Raw genomic sequence first — 17,441 nt, 5'->3', positions numbered from 1 at the left:
GGCTTATGTATGCTTCCTCTGCCAAGGTTTATCTTCACATATATTGCCTCAGATTCACTTCTCTTCATCTCCTACCTTGCACAAAGTGGTCTACTTTTCTATTTGTAGAGTTATAGCTAATCTTTTCTTAGATCTCTGGTTCATTTCACAGGTGTTCAGAATGATTAGAGTGTTATCTAGCTGAATTCGTGGGACCAGATGAAACTAAGGTCTCTTACTCATCTGCCATCTTAGACCTTCTCAAGGTCAAAATATTTCACTCATATCCTGAAATCTTTAAAATGAAAAAAAAAAAACAGTAAGAAGAATATAAAAAATTCTTAGTATATTTCAAAGTTCACAATGAATGTAATATTGTCTAATTCTCTGACTTCATCTAATAGTATTAGTCTTTTTATCATTCTGCACTAGCAACATTGCATTTTTTCTATTACTGAAACAAATTTTGTCTAGCTTTGAGGTTTGTATATGCTGCTCACTTTAGATAAAATGGTACAAGAATGTTTACCAACTCCCTCCTCTTATTTAACAGGACTCAATTCAGTTCTCATATGACTGAAAGTCTTTTCCTTTACCACTAAATATGAATCATGATGATTATGATGATGAATATGACAATTTTTTTCAACATCAAGCCCTCATAATTACCTGAAATTGTTGTGTTCCCTACTAGTTAACTTGTGTATTAGTTATCACGTTCTGTAGACTATAAACCCCATGAAATTGAAATAATTCATCTTTTTCCCTGATAGTTCTCAGTTTCTATAAATATTCTTGGCATATATTAAATATAAAACAAATATTTATTAAATAATTGAATGCTGAGGGATGAAAAATACATGGTGACTTATTGGATTTAAAGGACAAAGAGACTGTATAGACTCTCATGTCTTGATTTCAGGTTTAGACAAATAAAGGGACATTGGTCACATTCCCTGAGATATAAATAAGCTCATGGGGCAGGTTGAGAGGGGGTAAGTTTGAGTGGTGGTAAGATTAGTTGCAGTACAGTGAGCACGATTTGGGGCATGACATGTGAAACAACTTGATATATGAAAGGGAAAAAATGCATTAAAACAATTATCAAGTTTCAGAGTTCAGAAGGCATTTAAGATCACAGATATTGTTAGATATGAGAGGTAATTAAACCAATGACCATCTGTAATTTAAAGAGAACAGAGTGTCTAAAATCCTTCAAAAAGAAACACCAGAAATTTAGAGTCTGGTGAATGAATAAGTTTACAGTGGTGAATGATCCTAGAAACAAAATAAAGGTCTTGTAAATACAAAAGGTAGCCATCAGTCTGTTGAGCAAGTGAATGTTTAATGTAGTGACAAAAAAAATAGCAATTACTCTCTAAGTTAAATCTGGGGATGGAAATCATGTTTCAGGGGTTCAGTGATGAATTTGATGAGGGAAAGTAGAGAAACTGATTATCAACCAGTTTCTTTCACAGATTGGTTTTGAGTAGGAGGAGGGAGGTTATATTATGGTGCCAAGATTTTAACACCAAAAAGGTAATATCCAGTTTTCATCGTTCACCTATAGTTTTTGAAAAAAAGCTGAGTAAAATCTCTCAGCCGCCTCTGCAGCTAGTTTGGGCAATGTGTGAAATTAGGATGACAGAAGTTCTTTATAGATTTTGGATACCAGCCCTTTATCTGTAGTGTCATTTGCAAATATCTTCTCCCATCCCATGGGTTCCCTCTTTGCTTTGTTGACTGTTTCCTTTGCTGTGCAGAAGGGTTTTTTTTGGGGGGGGGGGTTGTTTGTGTGTGTGTGTGTGTGTGTGTGTGTGTGTGTGTTTATGAAGTCCCAAAAGCTCATTTTTGCTTTTGTTTCCCTTGCCTTTGTAGACATGTAATGAAAGAAGTTGCTGTGACCGTTGTTGAAGAGGTTACTGCCTATGTACTCCTCTAGGATTTTGGTGGATTTCTGTCTCACATTAAGGTCTTTCATCCATTTAGAGTTTTTATTTTTGTGTGTGTGTAAAGAACTTTTCAAACTCAGCCCCCCAAAAACAAATAATCAAGTCAAAAATGGGCAAAAGACATGAACAGAAACTTCTCCAAAAAAGACATAGAAATGGCTAAAAGACACATGAAGAAATGTTCAACATCATTAGCTATCAGGGAAATTCAAATCAAAATCACATTGAGATACCACCTTACACCAGTTAGAATGGCAAAAATTAACAAGACAGGAAACAACAAATGTTGGTGAGGATGTGGAGAAAGGAGAACCCTCTTAACATTGTTGGTGGGAATGCAAGCTGGTACAGCCACTTTGGAAAACAGTATGGAGTTTCCTCAAAAAGTTAAAAATAGAGGTACCCTATGATGCATCAATTGCACTACTGGGTATTTACCCCTAAGATACAGATGTAGAGAAAAGAAGGGTCACATGAACCCCAATGTTCATAACAATAATGTCCACAATAACCAAACTGTGGAAGGAGCTGAGATGTCCTTCAACAGATGACTGGATTAAGAAGATGTCATCCATATATACAATGGAATATGACTCAACCATCAGAAAGGATTAATATCCACCATTTGCATCAACATGGATGGAAATGGAAGGGATTACACAAAGTGAAATAAGTCAAACAGAGAAAGACAATTATCATATGGTTTCACTTATTTGTGGAACATAAGGACTAGCATGGAGGACGTTAGAAGAAGCAAGCGGAAAATGAAGGGGGGCGGGGAACAGAGGGGAAGATGAACCATGAAAGACTATTGACTCTGGGAAACAAACTGAGGATTTCAGAGGGGAGGGGCATGGAGGGAGGGTTAGAGCAGTGATGGATATTAAGGAGGGCACGTATTGCAAGGAGCATTGGGTGTTGTGTGCAAACGATGAATCATGGAGCACTACATCAGGAACTAATGAAGTACTGTATGGTGAATAACATAACATAAAAACAAAAACAAACAAACAAAACCTTGTAATTCCTAGCACACCTGGGTGGCTCAGTCAGTTAAGCAGCTGCCTTCAGCTCAGGTCATTATCCCAGGGTCCTGGGATCAAGTCCTGCATTGGGCTCCCTGCTCAGCAGGGAGCCTGCTTCTCCAGCTCTCTCTGCCCCTCCCTGTGTTGTGCTCTGTCTCGTGCTCTCTCTATTCAATAAGTAAATATTAAAAAAGAAATTACGATGAAAGAAATAATGAGAGCTAATGTCAGGTTTTCCCAGAAATACTTCCTTCAAACATAAAAGGAAATCTGCACCCAGACTAGCCAATTTGAGAAAAAAAGTAAAAGTAAAAGAAACTGAAATCTTAATAGTAATAAGCATATTAAAACAAAACAAAACAAAAACATAAAAAAAAATCTGTTTCAAAAGTCATCATTTAGATAGTTACTGGATTTCTAGGTAACAATAAGGAAAGCCAAAAGAATGTGACATGATACCTTGAATAACTTAAAGAAAATAATGACTATCCTGGAATATATTATCCCATGTAGCAGCCATGGGAGTGGATCTCTCAGATCACTGAGGGAAGCATAACTAACACCACCAGGTGCTGTGCTTTCAAATCAATCACCAAGAGTGCCCCAATGCCACACATTCCCTGGTCTGCCCCCAGATAATCTGAGCAGATCAGGTAAACTAAGGCAAGTTAATTACTGAGAGAAATAAATCCTGTGATGAGTGATTTTTTAAAGATTTTATTCATTTTTTGAGAGAGAGAACATGAGTGGGAGGGGCAGAGGCAGAGGGAGACATAGAATCTCAAGCAGAATCCCCAGTGAGTGTGGAGCCAGATGTGGGGCTCAATCCTAGTACCCTGAGATCATGACCTAAGCCAGACCAAGAGTTGGATGCTTAACTGGCTGTGCCACCCAGACTTCCCATGTGATGAGTGATTTTAAATAAAGGACTCCCCATCAACCTTGCCAGAGGTTTGGTAGTGTTTAACTGCACTTCTTTCATCTCTGCTTCACATGAGTCAGACTTGCATTGTGGAGTGACTGTTATTCCTGACTCTTCTGGCTCCTTCCCAGAATAGATGTATTGTCTGGGATGTAACTTTATTTTACCTGAAAGCTAATAAGTTAGATGTTACCCTTTCATGGATCCTGCCAGAAGATTCAAGATTCTTCCACTTGCCCCCAAGTCCCATGGTGAAGATGCAATGCTTCAGGATAGATCAGTCCTCTTAAGTGGATTTGCATTATAATTGAGAGAAAGTGAACTAAGGAGCCCTGCTATATTATAGCAAGCAAAAATTAAGATTGTTCTTTGTTCCACAGAGGGGGAGAGTCAATTACCACATATTTCAAGGTTGTTTACCCTGACACTGAGGAAAAACAAAAAACAAAACAAAACAAAAAATGTGAGTGTCTTTAGTGTCTTACATGCTTAGCATATCAAGCAGAATGTGTAGGAGTAATAAAAATCTATGAAGAGTGTCTTCCAACAATAGATACCCTTCCTGTCTAATCTTTCCTGTCATCTTCTCATCAGAGGACTCAGATCAACACAACAAAATCTTACCCCTAAAACCAAAGCAAACAAACAATTAAACAAACAAAAACTCAGCGTACCCAGACCAGCATGCTTAACAGAAAATAACTGTTCTTCACAGAGAATGAAATTTACGCAAGAAGGAAAGTCAGAAATCTACTAAGTAATGAAGATCAGTGAAAATATTCAGAAATTAGAAAATACAATGGGAAGGTGCCTGGGTGGCTCAGTCAGTAAAACTTCTGACTTCCACTCAATTCATGATCCCAGGGCTATGGGATCCAGTCCCACAAGGAGATCCCTGCTCAGCAGAGGGATGGTGTCTCCCTCTGCCCTCCCCACCCCCCAAATTTGCTCTGTCTATCACTTTCTTGCAAAAATGAACAAATAAAATCTTAAGAAAAAAGAAAATGCAATTAGGAAAAAAAAGTTAAATATTCAAGTTTCTGCATTTATAAGATTTAATATAATTATAAATAAAAATTAAATTCTGTTTGGGGCACCTGGGTGGCTCAGTCATAAGAGCATGTGACTCTTGATCTCATGGTTGTACGTAGGAGCCCCACATTGGATGTAGAGGTTATTTAAAATAAGTAAAACAAAAATAAACGTAGAAAATAATCCTGCTTTATGTAATCAGAAACTTGGTAGGATTGTTTGAAAATTTATATACAAATTATGTGGAAAGAATTAATAATTTTAGGGTAAAGAAAGAATAACTTGTTCTTTAGATGTGAAGACTTATAAAATTACATTTAAAAACTTTGGTATTACTTCAAGTACAGAAGAAGAAATGATTAAAAAAACTGTACATTGTATAGATGTGACAGAAGGAAGGACAAATTTTTTGATTGAAATGGCAACTAAATGTAATCTTAATCTCCTACTTGTTTTACCATATTGGACATTCTCTGGGATTTGGCTCACAGTGAAAGCCCACATTTTGTGGGGGAAACAGTCAAAGGACTAGTGCTGGATATTTGATTCAATTTCCAACTTGTGGGGTCTTTTAAATAAATATTTTAAAATATCAGAAAACAAATAAATAAATAAAATTGTTTACACGATGCCAAATTCAGACTTTCCCACACATTTATTAAACACTGTGCCGAAGTTTTCTTTTTTAAATTTTTTATTATATTATGTTAGTCACCATACAATACATCCCTGTTTTTGATGTAAAGTTCCATGATTCATTAGTTGCATATAACACCCAGTGCACCATGCAATACGTGCCCTCCCTACCACCCATAACCAGCCTATCCCATTCCCCCACCCCCCTCCCCTCTGAAGCCCTCAGTTTATCTCTCAGAGTCCATAGTCTCTCATGCTTCATTTTCCCTTCTGATTACCCCCCTTTCTTTATCCCTTTCTTCTCCTACCAATCTTCCTACTTCTTATGTTCCATAGATGAGAGAAACCATATGATAATTGTCTTTCTCTGCTTGACTTATTTCTCTTAGCATTATCTCCTCCCATCCAGTCCATGTTGCAGCAAATGTTGAGAAATCGTTTTTTTTTTTTTTGATAGCTGAGTAATATTCCATTGTATATATGGACCACATCTTCTTAATCCAGTCATCTGTTGAAGGGCATCTCGGCTCCTTCCATGATTTAGCTATTGTGGACAAAGCTGCTATGAACATTGGGGTGCATATGGCCCTTCTCTTCACTACGTCTGTATCTTTGGGGTAGATACTCAGTAGTGCAATGGCTGGATCATAGGGTAGCTCAATTTTTAACTTTTTAAGGGACCTCCACAGTTTTCCAGAGTGGCTGTAACAACTTGCATTCCCACCAACAATGTAGGAGGGATTCCCTTTCTCCACATCCTCTCCAACAATTGCTGTTTCTTGCCTTGTCTATTTTTGCCATTCTAACTGGCATAAGGTGGTATCTTAGTGTGAATTTGATTTGGATTTCCATGAGGGCTAATGATTTTGAATCTTTTTTCATGTGTCTGTTAGCCATTTGTATGTCTTCATTGGAAAAGTGTCTGTTCATATCTTCCGCCCATTTTATGATTTGTTTATTTGTTTCTCGTGTATGGAGGTTGAGAAGTTCTTTGTGCAGAAGTTTTCTAAAATAATCACACCTGTTTTGTTTCAACTTATGAAGAATAAAATGTTTTTCCAGATATAAAAGGCTTCTTTTTAAATGAGGTGGTAAAACTATTTGCATTCATTTTTATCTGAATCATTATTGTGATAGTAAAGTTTGGGGTGGGAGGGGATTGTTATGTCATGATAGAAAGGACATATAATCTTGCATGGTCTCAATAGCTGTGTCAGGTCCCCATCTAATGCATGGAAGTAGAGTATACTATGTGATATCACTATCATCATCATCATCATCATCATCATCAATCATCATAAATAATAATAATATACTGCATGTTTAAAGTTCCATGGAGTAGGCAAAGGAGGACCAAGATGATGGAGAAAGGATTTAATCAAAAAAATTGCCAAAGTAATAAGCTCTTTTATCAGAACACTACATTACAAAGGATGCATGACTTAGGTTACAGTTTGCCTTGATTTGAGTGAATGTAAAACATAATAAATCATCTCAGTCCCTTGGACATCTGGGTGGCTCAGTCAGTTAAGCATCTCACTTTGGCTCAGGGCATGATCCCACGGTCCTGGAATCAAGTCCCACATTGGGCTCCTTGCCCAGCAGGAGCCTGCTTCTCCCTTTCCCTCTGCCTGCTGTACCCCCTGCTTGTGCTGTCTCTCTCTCTCTCTCTCTGACAAATAAATAAATAAGATCTTAAAAAAAAGAAATCATCTCAGTTCTACTTCATTATACTACACATTAACTCTGTTTACCCCAGTTGAAAATTGGGTTGTATTCATGTGTCTGTGTATGTATACTTGTGTGATTTATAACCTACTCCTTATGATTTCTCTTTAAAGTTTACTCATTATTGCATGTCCTTAATTCTATGATAAGCATTTGTTTCATATCCCAATGCTTTTATAATAGGTGTTCATTCAAAATTGATATATTCATTTAATGTAATGTTTATTTTTCAGAAATATACATATTTAAATTTGTGGTGCTTTTGAAAAAAAAAGAAATGATTTGATATCAAATGTATGTTATAGGAGAAGTTATGGTGTAATTATTATATGATCAGAACTATGATTTGGACTAAGGAAATAAATCCAAGTTTATTTATGTATGGGCTTTTCACATAAGCATCACTTAAAACAGCTGTTTTGTGTTAAAACAGTTTGCTTATTAGAAGGGATATGTTTGTTTTTTTTTTTAACCAACTATATGTATGAGTCTAACTGGAAGAGATATCAAAACCATTTCTATCAACTATGTACAAGGATTTAGAGATTGGGAAATGTGCAATTAAGTGTTCTCATAGGGGCGCCTGGGTGGCACAGCGGTTAAGCGTCTGCCTTGGGCTCAGGGCCTGATCCTGGAGTTATGGGATCGAGCCCCACATCAGGCTCCTCCACTGGGAGCCTGCTTCTTCTTCTCCCACTCCCCCTGCTTGTGTTCCCTCTCTCACTGGCTGTCTCTATCTCTGTTGAATAAATAAAATCTTAAAAAAAAGTGTTCTCATAATTCTCTATATCAAAACCTTATCTAAGCTAGGTTTTGAAATATGGGTATAATTTGGACTAGTAGATTTCATGAGCAGAATAATATAAAGCTTCAAAAAATGCAATGAGGAGTCTACAGAACATGAAAGGTATTGCTACAGAATAGAAAGGTACTTTTTTTATGTCTCTATGTTATAAGCATATAACTGAAAACATGCTACCCATCTTCCCTCAGTCTCTGTTTTCTAACCGTTTAATTTCACATCAATTCACATTGGTTGGAAGAATAAAAGTGACAAGACAGTTTCCTGAAGCAAAAAAATGTAAACAATTTTTATTTTATTTTTTTCCAATTTTTTAATTTTAATGTTTTTTTATTATATTATATTAGTCACCATACAGTATATCCCTGGTTTTTGATGTAAATTTCGATGATTCATTAGTTGTGTATAACACCCAGTGCACCACGCAATATGTGCCCTCCTAACTACCCATCACTAGTCTATCCCATTCCCCCACCCCCTCCCCTCTGAAGCCCTCAGTTTGTTTCTCAGAGTCCATAGTCTCTCATGCTTCATTCCACCTTCTGATTATCCCCCTTTCTTTATCCCTTTCTTCTCCTACCAATCTTCCTAGTTCTTATGTTCCATAGATGAGAGAAACCATATGATAATTGTCTTTCTCTGCTTGACTTATTTCACTTAGCATTAAAGAAGGGCCATATGCACCCCAATGTTCACTGCAGTTTTGTCCACAATAGCTAAATCGTGGAAGGAACCAAGATGCCCTTCAACAGATGACTGGATTAAGAAGTTGTGGTCCATATATACAATGGAATATTACTCAGGTATCAGAAAGAATGAGTTCTCAACATTTGCTGCAACATGGACGGCACTGGAAGATATAATGCTAAGTAAATCATTTTTAAATATTTAGGCTGTTTGAAATGTTATATGATAGTGAAATCTGGGAAAAAGTGGATGTGGGATTTAGCACAATGAGAGTAACAGTGCCAGATGCTATTTTCATAATTCCAACATTATTAAAAGAAACAATTAGCCCAATATCTAGCATCAACACATTAGGTAAAAGTTAATTTATACAAAAAGGAAAAAATATATGAGCACAAAAAATGTGATTTTCATCAAAAGAAACAAAGATGCAAAGAATCAACTTTTTAAATATATGAGTAATTCTATAAAATCCATCATCAAACATATATAAGTCAAATAACTGAAGCTTGTGAGTAAATTGAATATTTTCCTAAACTGCAAAACTCAGTCAAAATCAATTTAAACTAAAATCAATTTTTCAAGGTGCCTGGCTGGCTCAGTTGGTTAAGTGTCCTGACTCTGGATCTCAGTTCAGGTCTGGACCTCAGGGTCGTGAGTTCAAGCCCCATGTTGCACTCCACATTGGGTGTGGCACCTACTTAAAAGTAAATAAATCATTAAGTAAATAATCAAATTCCCATGGGATAGTTAAAAGCAAATGTTATAAAGAGGAATAAATAAAATATAGACACAAAATCTGGGATATTAAAAATGATATAAATGAAATGTCATGGAAGATGATTTTGGAGGAATAAAAATTTCATGCAAATCTCATATATCTGTAGCTCAGCACAGGAGTCCAATTCACTAAAGATATAAGATTAAAAAACTTCATAATTTCAATATAAGGAAGATAGAGGATGAAGGAGTATAAGAGAAAATTATTTTCAATTATAACTGACAATCTGAGGGGCACGTGAGTGGCTCAGTTGGTTAAACATATGGCTTTCCCTCAGGTCATGATTCTGGGGTCCTGAGATTGAGCTCAAGGTCTGGCTCCCTGCTCAGCTGGGAGTCTGCTTCTCCCTCTCTCTCTCTGACCCTCCACCCTGCTCATTCTACTACACTCTCTCTCTGAAATGAAACAAACAAACAAACAAACAAAAACCTGACAACCTGAGATCATTACTAACAAGACTCCATGAATATATTATTGATCTTATTAGGAATAATCCCAAATATTTCATTGAGGAATAAAAAAGGAAATTCTACTTCCTAACTTCAAATTTTGTCATCTTTCCATCACTCCACTCTTTTTAACATCCTTTTTTTTTTTTTAAACAAAGTTTTATTCAGGACACAATTGTTGATGAGAATGCAAGTTGGTACAGCCACTCTGGAAAACAATGTGGAGGCCCCTTAAAAAAGTTAAAAATTGAGCTACTCTATGATCCAGCCATTGGACTACTAGGTATCTACACCAAAGATAGAAACGTAGGGAAGAGAAGGGCCATATGCACCCCAGTGTTCATAGCAGCATTGTCCACAATAGCTAAATCATGGAAGGAACTGAGATGCCCTTTAACAGATGACTAGGTTAAGAAGGTGTGGTCCATACATACAATGGAATATTACTCAGCCATCAAAAAGAATGATTTCTCAACATTTGCTGCAACATGGATGGGACTGGAGGAGATAATGCTAAGCTAAATAAGTCAAACAGAGAAAGACAATTATCATATGTTTTCACTCATTTATGGAACATAAGAAGTAGGAAGATAGGTAGGAGAAGGAAGGGAAGAAGAAAGAGGGGGAAAACAGAAGAGGGACTGAACCACTAGTGACTATGGACTCTGGGAAACAAACTGATGGCTTTGGGGGGGGGGAGGAATGGGAAAGGCTGGTGACAGGTATTAAGGAGGGCACATATTGGATGGTGCACTGGGTGTTATACTCAAGTAATGAATCATGAAACTTTCCATCAGAAACTAGGGATGTACTGTATGGTGACTAACATACTATAATAAATAATATTTTTATTTAAAAAAGGACACAATTGAGGTGATATGAAATGGGGCAACATTTCTAACATCTATTTTCAAAATAAAAATGAGTACTTTAATTTTAATTTCTTTTTTCCTTTTTTTTTTGCTTCATTTTAATTTCCAAAAATGTTCAGTATTGTCCTGTAAAATAATCGGCTAATCTCCATAGGACTTTAACGAGAGCTGATTTAATATCTTTGCTCCTCAGACAGTAGATAACAGGGTTCAAGATGGGGGGTACCACAGAATAGAACATAGACATTAACAAGTCAGGAAGAGAAGGCTCATCAGAGGTTGGCTTTAAATAAGCAATAACCCCTGTTAGAAGGAAAGCACTCACCACAATGAGGTGAGGCAAGCAGGTGGAAAAGGCTTTGCACTGCTTCTGCCTGGTTGGGATCTTTAACACAGTGGAGAAAATATATACATAAGAGACCACAATGCAAACTAAACATGAAAATCCATAACAGACCCCAATGTCCACACTGACATTAATAGTCACATGTTTCACAGAACAAGTGAGCTTCAGTAGGGCAGGCACATCACAAAATAACTGATGTATCTTCGTGGACCCACAAAAATTTAAAGAGAACGTCCCAGCTGAGTACAAGATTCCAAAGACCCCTCCACTGAGCCAGGAGACTAACACCAGCTGGACACAGACCTCTTTGCTCATAACAGCTTCATAATGCAGAGGGCGACAGATGGCAATATAGCGGTCGTAGGACATTGCAGTGAGAATGCCAATCTCAGACCCAGACATTAGTACCACGAGGTAGAGCTGTAACACACATCCCAGAAAAGAGATGGAGTCAGTGGAGGTGATGGAGTTGAGGATGGATTTGGGGACTGTGGCAGAAATGAGACACATATCTAAGAAGGATAAGTGCCTTAGGAAGAAGTACATTGGAGTGTGGAGGCGTTGGTCAAGAATTGTGAGGAGGATGATGGTTAAATTCTCTGCTATGGCCACTAGGTAGATCAGTAAGAAGAGCACGGCATGTACCCTCAACAGCACCCGGCTCTCGGTGAATCTCAGAAGCAGGAATTCCATCGTTAGTGTTTGATTCATCATATTTTAAAATGAAAAACATCCTATTGAATAAATAAAAAAAGTTATATTAATATAAGAAAATATTATTTGCTTCATTATCTTTGAAACATGTACATAGTAGGATCATGGGATAGGTGGAAAATCAAAATACCAAGATATCTATATTTATAGTTTACTCAGGAATAAAACAGCTATAAGCATAACAGTCCAATATCACTGGACTTAAATTCATTGTGAAAGATGAAAATCATTCCACTTCCCTCCCTAACTCAATACTTGAAATGATTTTTGGGTAAATTTATTTCTGCAGGAATTACAGAATTGACCACATAATTCTAATTGTAATAGAATGCATATTAATTATCCATAAATAGCTTAACTGATGTAAATGTTGATGTGCCTTGGAAGTCACGGATGAATTTTTGCTTTGTAGCACATTGCAAATTGTTTAAATATCATTAATGTTAGTTGATATTCTAATATATTACCCACTTTTCAATGAAGGACATTAAGGTTTATCCCATGTTTTCATTAAAAACTAATTTTTTGGTGAAAATATCATCAATGGGGTGACTGCGTGGCTCAGTTCGTTAAACATCTACCTTCAGCTCAGGTCATGATCCCAGGATCCTGGTATCCAGCCCAGAGTAGGGCTCCCTGCTCAGCAGGGAGTCTGCTTCTCCTTCTCCCTTTGTCCCTCCACCCCACTCATGCTCTATTGCATGCTCTCTCTCTCTCTCTCTCAAATAAATAAAATATTACAAAAGACAATATAATCAATAGTATTTGCTAATTTTTTCATGCAGATGTTTACTAAAAAACAGAACAGAAAGCTACCCTGGTAATTTTGCCAAATTGGTTTAAATATATATAGTACAATTTTTTCATGAAAAGAACAACATGACTGTGATTGCTCACAGACCCCATGGGGGAGATTCGTGGTCATATTTTTGTCCCTCAGATTGTCCTTTATTTATTTTTTTTATTATTATGTTCAATTAACCAACATAGAGTACATAATTAGTTTTTGATGTAGTGTTCAATGATTCATTAGTTCCATACAACACCCAGTGCTCATCAAAATATGTGTCCTACTTAATACCCATCACCCTTTAATTGTACTTTAGCATCATTTCAGCGACAATTTCTTTAGGTCTCCATGCAACCTCCTTCAACCCCTCACAATATGTGTAGCTTTCTCAGTGAACACTGTAATTTAAGAAAAGAGAACAAACTGTAATAAAAATTTCCCTTAACCTCTGTAAGTGAAACTCAGCATTTGATACAGTGATATAGTGAATCTAATTGAGTACTAACTTCCTTCACCCTCAGAATCTTTCCCGTCAGCCTTTCCCTGTTCTCAGACTTTTGGGAAGTCCCTGTCCCCGAGGCCATCTCTCCTGCATTATCATTCATCTTCCCAATCATCAGATTTACACCCCATGACATGGAGTTTCTCTTGAAAGCTAAAGGTAGTGGGTATTGATCATTGTTATCCTACATAGGCTTTTATACCTAGGAAAGTCTTTCCCCATCATTTTAATTCCAGTGCCTCAATATCTGAGTAATCCAGCATCAGCACAGTGTAGGTGCACTGGAACAAGAGCAGTATTTAGTCCTTCTCCATGTGACAGTGAGCCATATTGAAGGTTCCTTTGTGCCTATTCTGATGTTTCTTCTTTCCACCTAGAAAAGTGAGCTCAGACATACTACTGATCCTTTATGCAGTTTCTGCTACTTTCAATGTGATGATTCTCAGCTTCTGTCAAGTTACATTTTGTGGAGCTCTTATTCATCTGTAATTCTGAGAAGCGTGAAATAAACATACACATATAGTTTGACCAGTGCTGTCTTTGTTTCACATGTGGACATAATTTCTTATTAATAAAACCAATATTTATTTTAACATGTGAAAGTCACCCCTACTGGTTTTGCAATCAGGCACAATTATTAATATTTTCCATAATCAAAAACAATAATTAATACTTAATATGAAATTTCCTATAGTTTAATATCACATTTCTTTTGATTAAGTTAAATGTATAAAACCAAAAAAGTTAATATTTTTCATCTTACAGTAAACAGTACTTTGAAACCACCTATGTACAAATAATTACTGTGTTAATGAGATATAAAGTCATATTTTGATGTAAAAATATGTTCATATAAATATCATATGATTTTAATTTTAATTGTTAAATATTTTTATTTGTTTATTTGAGAGAGACAGAGAGACAGAGAGTTCAGGTGGGGGGAGTGAGAGAGAGAGAGGGAGAGAGTAAATCTCCAGCAGACTGCCCACTGAGAATGCAGTCTATGTAGTGCTTGATCCAGCACCCCGAAATCATAACCTGAGCTGGCATCAAGAGTCAGAAACTCAACCAGTTGAGCTACTCATGTGCCCCAATATCAAATACTTTCACATATCTAATAGAAAAAACAAATATTTCTATTACTCCCATGGGACTTTAGGCCAGGAATTCCCTAAAAGACCACTTATAAAAATTCAATTTTTAAAAATATTTTGATATCATATTTTGTTTTGAAAGGTATTCATTTAATAATGTAAAATTGAATAAATGGCAGAGAATAGAAGCTGTCATAGGGATTAAAAGGCATTAGACATTTTATTTTTGATTGAAGGTAGAAATATCTATATATCTATATCTGTATCTATATATCTATATCTTTATATATCTATCTATCTATATGTATATAATGGAATATTATTCAGCTATAAAAGAGAATGATATCTTGTCATTTACAACAATGTAAATGATCTAGAGAGTATAATGCTAAGCAAAATAAGCCAATCAGCAAAAGACAAATACCATATGACTTCATTCTAGAAAACAAATGAACAAAGGAGAAAGAGAGAGAGAGACTCTTAACTATACAGAACAAATTGAGGGTTACCAGAGGGGAGGCAGATGGGAGAATGAAATAGGTGATGGGGATTAAGGAGTGCACTTGTGATGAGCACCAGGTATTTTATTTAGGTGTTGAATACTATGTTGTACACTTAATTAATATACTGATCTATCTATTTTTCTATCTATCTATCATCTATCTATCTATACACTGATGTGTATAATATATACACATATATGCATATATACTGTACATTATATATATATAATTATATATATTGCTCTGTATGTTAACTAACTGGAATTTGAGTAAATACTTAAAAATAAGAACAGCATTTTTAGGAAAAGACTGATGAGAAGAGTTTCAAAGTAACTTTAGCAGAGAAAGAAGTAAAAATAAAATAAAAGAAAAATGAAAGAAAAATAAAATAAGTAATTTGGGGTTTCTTTTTACACTATTCGTTAAAAACAAAGTCTTATTTTCAAGTCATAAGAAGAGCCAGGAAACTATGAATAACTTTCCCATATGCCTCCAGGTTCTTGTTTCATGTGTCCCCCTTCCCATCAAACTCACCATGATTTCGATTGAGCTTCTCTGACATGTACATGACAGTATGTCTTTTCCTTGTGTCATCTCCACGTTCTAAAAGGAAATGTGTCCCTAATGTCCTATGCCTCTAACAATCCTTTCTCTAATAAAGGGCAAGGCTATTAACACAGATTCAAATGGACCTTTATAAAGTACATGGGATTCTCTCAGAAGGTCAGGCTTTCAGATGCCCCTAAATTTCATTTTTCAGATTCTAAAGCCTTTGAGACTCTGCCCTCATCTCCCATCTCTGATTTGAAAGTTGACGCTACTGTCCTCTTTCCAGTGAGATAAAGGATGAGGTCTCACTGGATCTCATTAGAATAAGCCACACAGCATCTTTTAATTATTCATTATGTTTGTGACCATTGAATTCTAATACATTCATTTGCTTCTAAAGCAGGTAACAATTTACATTTAGGCCTGCATCCATTAATCTTTAAATTGAGTCTAATAATTTCTGTTAAATTTCAATAATGATAATCACAAAGAGACATACTACTCTTTCAGTTTAATAATGTGGTTTTTAATCCACAATTGATATTTCCTTTACACTCTCCCTGGATTTAAGCCAGACTCCAGTGAGATAACTTTCCTTCAGGTTCTCACTAATGAATAGAAATACCATGATAGAAACTCCCCCCAAACTTGTATTTCCTAACATCTTTAGCAGTCGTCAAATAATATCAATGACATCCTATGAGCATGTAAGAGTCATGGCTCCTCTCAGGGCCAGCATAATAATGAAGATCAGCAGGGTCTTCTTTATTGTTGGGATAAAGTGGAGTCTATTTTCAGAATCTGATCCTGTGATATTCCCCTTATCTTCTAGAAAATGCACAATTATTTATTCATTTGTTTAATGTTTGTTCTAAATTATTGCCTCTCTAGATACACTGGATAACACAATCTCCAAGTTTCCTGTATCTGGATTTTATCATCTAGGAATCTCTTATTAACACCACAACATTCATCATGGATTTGTTTGAATTATATCTTTAGCCTTATTTTCATCATTTTCTGATACCATAAGCTCCTTTAGCAATACCATAATACATCCCACACATGGACCATCATAATATTAACTCTTGAATCACTTGAACAACTTCAAAACCACTTGGAATACTTTTGATTGGGATTTAATCTAGCTCAAGGTAGAGAACATTGTTATCCTAACAATATTGAGTACAGTGAGCAACGGAGGTGGTATATTCTATATTTTTAAAAGAACTTTGAAAATTCTATTAGCAATTTTTACACTTTGAGGACATGATTCAATTTCATATTCTGTTAAATTCATCACTAAAATAATGCATTTTCAGATACAAATCTGTGTTAGTCAGTCGCTGGTGCCATATGAAAATGCCATAGATTGCGTAATTTAAAACAGGAATTATTTTCACACAGGTCTAGAATTGAAAAGTTTAAGATAAGGTGTGGGTAGCGTTGTTTCTTCTGAGTTATGTCTCTTTTACTTTCCCATGGCTGACCTCTCGTTGTCTCTTCAAATGACCAACCCCTTGTGCATGAGTGTCACTCTGTATGTCCTATTTTTTTCTTACAAGAATAGTAATCAGGGCACCTGAGTAGCTCAGAGAGTTAAGCTTGTGCCTTTGTCTTAGATCATGATATCAGGGTCCTGGGATCAAGACCTTCGTTGGGCTTCCTGCTTAGGCAGGAGACTGCATCTCCCTCTCCCCCTGCCCTTCCCCTTGAACTGTTCTCTCTCTATCAAGTAAATACATAAAATTGTATTAAAAAAAGTAATCAGATGAGATTAGACACCCACATGTCCCCATTTTAGGTTAATTATTCCTTAAAAGCTGTACTTTCAAATACGGTCACCTTCTGATATTCTGGTACTTAGGAGTTAACATGTGACATTTCTGAGGATACAAATAAACCCATTATATAATATAAATGAAACTGTTTTTTTTTAACTACTACACAATATTTTAATTTTCTTATGAATCATTTTTACCATAACAGGAAGCTTTAGTTGCTTTTTGCGTGAAGTCCTTAAGATTTTTCTGGACCTATTTTGTCTGTCAAAAAATACTTACTTCTTCATTTCTTAT

General features: G+C 36.0%; 1 protein-coding gene across 1 annotated transcript; it reads right to left on the bottom strand.

Moving 5' to 3' along the window:
- Nucleotides 1–10,096: 10,096 nt before the first annotated feature.
- Nucleotides 10,097–11,925, bottom strand: LOC113261399 (olfactory receptor 14K1-like). The gene is made up of 2 exons (XM_026507526.3): nucleotides 11,013–11,925; nucleotides 10,097–10,128 (listed from the first exon to the last, which is right to left on the bottom strand). The coding sequence occupies exons 1-2, from the start codon at nucleotides 11,923–11,925 to the stop codon at nucleotides 10,097–10,099; spliced, it is 945 nt and encodes a 314-aa protein (XP_026363311.3).
- Between the last annotated feature and the right edge of the window lie 5,516 nt (nucleotides 11,926–17,441).

This window comes from Ursus arctos, unplaced genomic scaffold (genome assembly GCF_023065955.2).
Source record: "Ursus arctos isolate Adak ecotype North America unplaced genomic scaffold, UrsArc2.0 scaffold_5, whole genome shotgun sequence".
NCBI lineage: Eukaryota > Metazoa > Chordata > Mammalia > Carnivora > Ursidae > Ursus > Ursus arctos.
This window is presented reverse-complemented; position numbering and strand designations above follow the sequence as displayed.

Coding starts and splice junctions, on each gene's coding strand:
- LOC113261399 (XM_026507526.3), bottom strand. CDS start 11,925: ATGATGAATCAAACACTAACGATGGAATTCCTGCTTCTGAGATTCACC. Junction 10,129..11,012: donor TCTCGTTAAAGTCCTATGGA/GATTAGCCGATT, acceptor AAAAAAAAAAGG/ATGTTAAAAAGAGTGGAGTG.